Raw genomic sequence first — 9,265 nt, forward strand, 5'->3', positions numbered from 1 at the left:
ATATGGTTTCATTTCATGGGGCTTTGAATAATACAGAGTGTTGCTGGCTTTTTACTACGCCCATTACATTGGCCACAATGCAAATCCCTTTAGTGGTGGTCGGTGCCGTTTAAAATGAGGGAGGATGATACTTTTTTTAATGAGCTTGGGCTTATTTCTATTACAGCATATTGGATGACTGTCATTCATTTGCCCAGCTCAATGTAACATCGATAGGTTTAGGCTACTACATTTTCCATGTACCCGTCATGAGGTTGCTACAACCTAGCTCATGAATGAAGGTTTACAACGTAGGTACATAGGCTGAGAGATTTTTGAGTAATCAAGGTGACAGACAGTGACACATTCAATACCGCCTTGCACACTCATGCCTGCATCTAGCTGATCTAGGGTGTAATCATTAGTCCAACAGCAAATGAGAGTTCCTATTGGTCGTAGCGGTGCGTGGGTAAAATCACTGGGTAAGTCAATGCAGGTTATTGATACTTTTTTACTATGACGTGCGGGACTTATATTTAGAAAATGTTCGATATTCCGTGACCCGGAAATACTTCTTTAAGTGTTGCTGACTAGACGTTGTTGAAGCGTCTTATTAACCGAATCACAAAAAATAGAACAAGTAGACGGACATTTCAACCAAAATGTCAAAATTACAGTTGTTGCAAGCGTTTCTCTCCGATCGATTAACAACAGTGGCTGTAGAGATATCCGTGGTAGTGGAAAATGCGTTTGCAGAGTACCAGGATGAGATGTCACGTTCAAAGGAGGAGAATCAACGCCTGCAGAGGCTGCTGGATTCGGTTTTTAATCCCGATCTGAAATTACATAAAGCAGGTAGGCAAGTTTATATGTTTACATTACATTTTTAAATGCGTCATTTAACAGATGCTCTTGTCCAGAGCATTCCTTCTTAGTCATTTAGGCACAATGGAGAGGCACAATGGAAGTCAGGGTTGCCAGATCCAGCTAAAAAAACATTGCCCAATGACCACTTAACTTGCCCAAAAGGCCTGAAAACTAGCCCCTTTCCCCCCCACAGAGTTGCCACATTTATACAATAAACCATTTCCTCATAATGTTATCGAGCCAATTAAGAAGGAATACCGACGTAACTTGGAACTACGTTAGAGGCAAAATTCGGTTTTCATCAAAATAATAATTATTGCGGACTATGACATGATGTAATAAACTAATTTGAATATGTTGCAATAGAAAAGATAATTTGCCCTTATTAAACTCGCCAGATAATTTTACATCAATGGATGTCGATTTAACTTGTTTGACTGCTATGATTAAGTAATAAGGCACGAGGGGGTATGTATATGGCCAATATACCACCGCTAAGACTTATTTAGTGGATACAGCCGTTAGCAGTGGTATATTGGCCATATACCACAAACCCCCAGTGTGCCTTATTGCTATTATAAACTGGTTACCAACATAAAAGTAATTTTTTGTCATACCTAAGGTATATGGTCTGATATACCACGGCTTTCAGCCAATCAGCATGCAGGGCTTGAATCCCTTTTGGCATGTGCATAACTATAGATAAATCCGATAGGAGAGTTTGAGTGATGAAATTTGGACAGAGGATCTCAATCTCTGAGCAAGAAACACTTGGACAAATGTTTTATTTTTTATGTTAGGCTATTTTCTGGCAATTGTGCCGTTTCTGGCAATTGTGCCATTATGTGCCAGATGTTAATACTACAAACAGTTATTAATGGACCATTTGCGAGATGCACTTGTCATTTCAATAGGCATAGGCTACAGACTAAAATCTGGGTTTATGATTGTAATTCAACTTTTCTATGGTTTCTTAGCTAGATGCAGGTAGCCTAAAGTCACTGAAAGGCCTACATCTGATTTCAGATAGTCTACAGTAGCCTAGGAAAAATGTAGGCAAGATGTAAACTGAACAATTTAGCAGCTTGATTCGTTCAAATTAACAAACTAATTTATTCAACATGAATAGTTTGGCGATTTCGAGGTAAGAAGTGCTTCTGTTGCCCACTAGCCTGCTGAAATAGGATACTGAGGATGGGGTTGTAATTTCAATCACTAAATTAAATATTCATAATATGTGTATGAACTGAATATGCTTGTCAACAACTGCCAGTGTTTATTTTTTACCTCTAGCCTAATCTAATCTAATGCGTTCTAACAACTCATCGGCAATTGCAATAGAGCTTTGATTTAATTCCAATTAAACTTAATTAACTAAACATTTCCCTTAATAATTGCATAATAACACAAGGCTACTACAACAATACACTGAAGTTATCGGCTATTTATTAAATCTATTTTTTGCCAGCTCCAGGTAGGCTACACAAGTGGCACAAATTGATATGCAATGATTCCAGTAATTTTTAGAGATGATGGCGCCAACAGAGATTGTCGCCTCACTTCAGGTCCTTACAAAACTATGCAGTTATTCGTTTTTTTATGTACTATTTCTTACATTCTCATCCCAGAAAATCTCAAGTGTTATTACAAACAGCCGGGAAGAACTATTGGATATAAAAGCGTTGTCAACTTACCATCATTACGACCAGGAATACATATTTCCCGAAGCGGATCCTTTGCTCGGATCTCCACCCTGGACATGCAATCTTATCCCAGAGGCCGACCCAAAACAGCGTGGTCGCCGCAGAAGAGGCAGATGGAGCGGCCTACTGGTCAGACTCAGAAGGCGAGCACACCATCCACTGCTTCCTAGCATATTACTCGCCAATGCTCTAGATAACAAGGTGGACGAAATTAGGGCACGAGTTGCCTTCCAGAGAGACATCAGAGATTGGAACGTTCTGTTTCACGGAAACATGGCTCACTCGGGATACGTTGTCAGAGTCGGTACAGCCACCCGGTTTCTTCACACATTGCGCCGACAGAAACAAACATCTCTCTGGTAAGAAGAAGGGCGGGGGTGTATGCCTTATGATTAACGACTCATGGTGTAATCACAACAACATACAGGAACTCAAGTCATTTTTTGTTCACCTGACCTAGAATTCCTTACAATCAAATGCCGACTGCATTATCGTCCAAGAGAATTCTCTTCAATTATAGTCACAGCCGTGTATATCCCCCCCCAAGCAGATACCTTGTGGGCCCTGAAAGAACTTCACTGGACTCTATGTAAACTGGAAACCATACATCCTGAGGCTGCATTTATTGTAGCTGGGGATTTTAACAAAGCTAATTTAAGATCAATACTCCCTAAATTCAGCATATCGAATTTGCGACACGAGCTGGCAGAATTCTTGATCATTGCTACTCAAACTTCCGCGATGCATACCAAAGCCCTCCTGCTGCAATTGCCTTTGGAAAATCTGACCATGAATCCATTTTGTTGCTCCGAGCCTATAGACAGAAACTTAAACAGGAAACGCCCATGCTCAGATCAATACAACGCTGGTATGACCAATCGTATTCCACGCTTCAAGATTGAGCAAGTTTATTAGCAAGTGCATCGGAGATGTCGTACCCGCTGTGACTATTAAAACCTTCCCTAACCAGAAACCTTGGATTAATGGCAGCATTCGCGCAAAACTGAAAGCGCGAACCACCACCTTTAGTCATGGCAAGGCGACCGGAAACATGACCGAATACAAACAGTGCAGCTATTCCCTCCGCAAGGCAATCAAACAAGCGTCAGTATAGAGACAAAGTACAGTCGCAATTCAACGGCTCAAGCACGAGACGTATGTGGCAGGGTCTACAGTCAATCACGGATTACAAAAAGAAAATCAGCCCCGTCGCGGACATTGACGTCTTGCTTCCAGACAAATTAAACAACTTCTTTGCTCGCTTTGAGTACAATACAGTGCCACTGACACGGCCTGCTACCAAAGCCTGTGGGCTCTCCTTCTCTGTGGCCAACGTGAGTAAAACATTTAAACGTGTTAACCCTTGCAAGGCTGCCGGCCCAGACGGCATCCCTAGCCGCGTCCTTAGAGCATGCGCAGACCAGCTGGCTGGTGTGTTTACGGACATATTCAACCAATCCCTATCCCAGTCTGTACCTGGTCATAGTGGAGTTTGGAGTGTGACTGTTTGAGGTTGTGGACAGGTGTCTTTTATACTGATAACAAGTTCAAACAGGTTCAAACTGACACATGCACATTTGTGGCCTGCTGGAGGTCATTTTGCAGGGCTCTGGCAGTGCTCCTCCTTGCACAAAGGCGGAGGTAGCGGTCCTGCTGCTGGGTTGTTGCCCTCCTACGGCCTCCTCCACGTCTCCTGATGTACTGGCCTGTCTCTTGGTAGCGCCTCCATGCTCTGGACACTACGCTGACAGACACAGCAAACCTTCTTGCCACAGCTCGCATTGATGTGCCATCCTGGATGAGCTGCACTACCTGAGCCACTTGTGTGGGTTGTAGACTCCGTCTCATGCTACCACTAGAGTGAAAGCACCGCCAGCATTCAAAAGTGACCAAAACATCAGCCAGGAAGCATAGGAACTGAGAAGTGGTCTGTGGTCACCACCTGCAGAACCACTCCTTTATTGGGGGTGTCTTGCTAATTGCCTATAATTTCCACCTTTTGTCTATTCCATTTGCACAACAGCATGTGAAATTTATTGTCAATCAGTGTTGCTTCCTAAGTGGACAGTTTGTTTTCACAGAACTGTGATTGACTTGGAGTTACATTGTGTTGTTTAAGTGTTCCCTTTATTTTTTTGAGCAGTGTATCATTCTCATTGTCATGGCATGCTTTGTGTACGAGCTATTGAAGATTGAAAGCCGGGAAAGTTTTTACATTTGAATCAGTCTTACACAATGCGGGTGCAGGCTGTGTTACTGTCGTGATGTCACGCATTGATACTGACCCAAATATGTTTGATTTTAGAGTCTGGATTGTGTTTTAGATATCCATTTGGAATTAATTGATGTCTTTTTATTTATTACTATCATTTAAATCATTTAAATTATTGACGATTGAAACCCGAAAACAAGCCATACATTTTTGCCCATCCTCCCCCGATTCAGAGTGCAAGTGTATGTAAACTTCCGACTTTAACCGTGTTGAATTTTTTTTTTTAATCTAATCTTTAACTCTGCATTGTTGGAAATGGATCCGTAAGCATTGGTAGGCTACACCTGTTGTCTACGAAGGATGTGATAAATACAATTTGATTTGAAAAATATGATTTGATGGCATGGTTGCATGGACGCACGGTCAAACGACTGTGTGGCTGCCATTCCTGTCACTCCCAATTGGCTATGGAGCCTATAGGCCTTTTAACTGTTTAGTGGCAATTACACATACAACAAAAATTCGTTATGAATTTGAAACATAAAATGATTGAATAAACTCTTTGGCTCCTACATCATCAGTCATATCTACGCTATGTGGGTGATGCTAACATTAGCGAATAAATCATGTTAAGAGTCAAGTCACAGAGGTAGATCATTTATTGAAATGTGTCGATTTTTCTTGAAAGTTATTTCCTATCTTTCTTTCCAGACCCCCTGCAGCTCACTCTCACCGTCTCTGAAGACGAGGTTCCCTCTGACCAGCAGCACTCGGAGCAGGTTTGGAGTGATCAAGAGGAAACAGAGTTCTTCATTCCCTGTGTGGAAAGTGACAGTGACCAGGGCTCACACCTTTACCAAACTGGGAAGAACAGCAAGAGGGACTCCCTATCCACAATTGTAGCAGAACAGATCCAAACAAAACCTGATGGAGAGGATGACGGAATATCCGAATCAACCAGTTATGCTCCCCTCACACAGTTAAAGCCTCTAAAAATCAAGAGAACACGGTTAAAGAAAGGACAAAGCTCTTACATCTGCGCTGAGGTCAAGACAACCAGTGAGCTGATAGAGCCACTGAGGGATCACACGAGGAAGAGGTCCTACAGTTGTACTGAATGCACAGCAACCTATGACAGACCGTGTCATTTGAAAACACACAAGAGAACTCACACCGGTGAGAAACCATTTGAGTGCAAAGACTGTGGTAAATGCTTCAACCGCAAGTATTGCCTGCACGTGCATATGTTAACACACACACGGGAGAAACCGTACTGCTGCCATTATTGTGGCAAATGCTTCGCTCTAAACACAAGGCTAATAGATCATCTGAGGATACACACAGGGGAGAAACCATACAAGTGCCCTTTCTGTGCCAGATGCTTTACATTTCTATCTCACTTAAGTCGTCACAAGAAGCTCCATACAGGAGAGAGGCCATTTCAATGCAATGTATGTGGGAAATGCTACACACGGAAGGAGCACCTGACAGACCATATGAGATCCCACACTGGAACAAAACCATACAGCTGTAAGCAATGTGGAAAATGCTACAAACTGCAGGGAAACCTGAGATCGCATATGGCGAGTCACACAGGGGGGAAATCATGCAAGTGCCCTGTGTGTGGACTAGGTGTTATAAATCTTAATCGCCACATGCAAGTTCATGCAGGAGAGAAACCGCATCAATGCCAAGATTGTGGGAAGTGCTTTAACCGAAAGGAAAAATTGACAGAGCACTTAAGGACTCACACAGGAGAGAAACCGTATCGATGTCATGATTGTGGTGAATGCTTTAGGCTCAATGTAACCCTGAAGAAACACATGATGACGCACACTGCTGTGGCAAGTACTTCTCCATGAAAGAAGATATGAGAACTCAAGAGGACACACACAGGGACAAATCTGTTCACTACTCAGTGCATTGCATATTTCAGCAATATTGTTTACATTGAATTTGAACAATGTTTCACATCCAGTCAGAAGGGTACCTTGAACTGTGACGTGGTTTTAAACAGGACAGAAACTGAATAGGTGCAATGATTCTGGTCAATGCCCTAATCAAAAGGCATGCTTGAAGAAAAAAAATGAAAAAAACATTTACTGTGCATTTTTGATGCATTTGAAGAACACAACACCACAGTATGTACAAAAAGATCAATCTTGAAAGAGGTCTGTGAGGTGGAAATGAACAGTATATGTCGAAAATAAAGATTTGACCTCGTAGCTATTATGATTTTAAATTATTTACAGTGACAAAAATATAAACGCAACATATTTCATGAGCTGAAAAAAAAGAGCCCCGAATTTTTCCATACACACAAAGCTTATTTCTCTCAAATGTTGTGCACAAATTTGTTTACATCCCTGTTAGTGAGCATTTCTCCTTTGCCTAGGTAGTCCCTCCACTTGATAGGTGTGGCATATCAAGAAGCTTATTAAACAGGATGATCATTACTTATGTGCAGCTTGTGCTGGGAACAAAAGGCCACACTAAAATGTGCAGTTTTGTCACACAACACAATGCCGCAGATGTCTCAAGTTTTGAGGGAGCGTGCAATTGGCATTCTGACTGCAGGAATGTCCACCAGATTTGTTGCCAGAGTATTGAATGTTTACTTCTCTCCTATAAGCTGCCTCCAACGTCGTTTTTGAGAATTTAGCAGGAAGTCCAACCGGCCTCATAACCGCAGACCACGTGTAACCACGCCAGCCCAGGACCTCCACATCCGGCTTCTTCCCCTGCGGGATCTTCTGAGACAAGCCACCCGGACAGCTGTTGAAACTGAGGAGTATTTCGGTCTGTAATAAAGCCCTTTTGTGGGGAAAAACTCATTCTGATTGGCTGGGCCTGGAATCCAAATGGAGGGCCTATGCCCCTGCCCACCCATGGATGCCCATTCATGTGAAATCCATAGATTAGGGCCTAATTCATTCCTTTATATGAACTGTAAATCAGTAAATTTCTTTGGCAGTGACCTTTTATTTAATATATTTTGTATTTTCGTACGAAAGCTGAACAAAATACACACATCACATGTTTTTTTTTTGCAGGTGCTGGAGTTATAGGGGAACTACCTACTGCGCCCAGATGATTTTATTGTTACAAAGGATGGATGCCTGATGAGACCTAAGGGTCAAAATGTTATAACTTCAAAATCACTTGGTAGCATGAACAGCAGTGTGCGCCATTTTGCTTTTATTTTTCACCTCATTCTAATTCTACACCATCTATGGCTTGCTGTGTTTCTCCCTTGTGTTTTCTAATTGATTCATTGCGGACTCCTCCCCCTTGGCTGTGCTCCTTGGAGATGGGAGTTGGCCCAGGCATGCCACAACTGGGCCTGATTTTGATTTAAAGAGCTCCCACACAACTGAAAAGGTGCTTTCAGCCCCAGTCTAGGCCTGCTGCTGGAGGGAGAAGACATCCAGTCAGCATAGATACCAGGAGCCAGAGGGGTACCAGAGTCGACAACGCTCTCTACCACACAGATAAATGGCAATCGATCCCTAAGCATGTGACGGTGAGGTCGAATACTTCTAATCAGAATGGATCCCTCCCTCATCCATGTTTTTCTCTCTCCCTCTGGCTACCACTGCTGTTCCGTGGGCTGGGTGCCCACAATGGATGACGGCGCGTGACTACCGACACGCGAACAAACGATGGAATGGTGGTGGCCATCTTGAGGACCTCCAGCAGCATGGATTGTATCTCTGTATTTGCAGGTTCCATCAAGTATCATTTTTGATTTTATGAGACCTTTTTAATGCCACTTGAAATGAAATTTAATACCAATTTTGAGGTCTGCGTGCGCCACAAACCTGCTAATTTTCCAATATTTTTTTCACGCCGTCACCAATAGAAAGAATGAGTAGGCTAATTGTCTTCTAATATCATAGAAAGGACAAACATCGTGCTGGACTCTACCTTAACTTAAATTGAGTGCTGGATCCTCGTGTGTGTGTGTATAATCCAAAGATCAGAAATAGGTAAATAAACTTACATTTACATTTTTATTGCCGCACAAACGTTCGGTACGAGCCCATTAATACATTTGCATAATTGGGCACAACTGGCAATCCCATAGCAGTTCCTTGAACCTGAAGAAACGTTTGAAGACCATTATCTTCAGGTTCAAGGAACTGCTATGGGATTGCCAGTTGTGCCCAATTATGCAAATGTTTTTATGGGCTTGTACCGAACGGGGGAAATTTGAGTTGGACTTTTTTTATACGGTAATAATCTCCTATTCTAAGTTCATCAAAGTGTTTATGAGATCGATGACATCTTTTTTTCATTTGGTCAGGTAATGATCTTAAATTGGAGAAATTTTATACATACATGAATTCATTAATGCCATCCATTAAATTACGTTAGTATCCGATTAAAGAACATGTTTCCTTTTTGGAAAGATGGCAATTGCTTGCACACTGAGGTGTATAGAAAAGAACGGGATTGAAATACCTTTCTTCATTTCAACAGTTATCATACTTTTTTTTTTCTT

General features: G+C 42.1%; 1 protein-coding gene across 1 annotated transcript; it reads left to right on the forward strand.

Moving 5' to 3' along the window:
• The first annotated feature begins 365 nt into the window (after window positions 1-365).
• On the forward strand, window positions 366-6,986 carry LOC139575061 (zinc finger protein 723-like). Its single transcript, XM_071400032.1, has 2 exons — window positions 366-834; window positions 5,473-6,986. The coding sequence occupies exons 1-2, from the start codon at window positions 642-644 to the stop codon at window positions 6,621-6,623; spliced, it is 1,344 nt and encodes a 447-aa protein (XP_071256133.1). The 5' UTR covers window positions 366-641; the 3' UTR covers window positions 6,624-6,986.
• Window positions 6,987-9,265: the final 2,279 nt, after the last annotated feature.

This window comes from Salvelinus alpinus, chromosome 5, assembly GCF_045679555.1.
Source record: "Salvelinus alpinus chromosome 5, SLU_Salpinus.1, whole genome shotgun sequence".
NCBI lineage: Eukaryota > Metazoa > Chordata > Actinopteri > Salmoniformes > Salmonidae > Salvelinus > Salvelinus alpinus.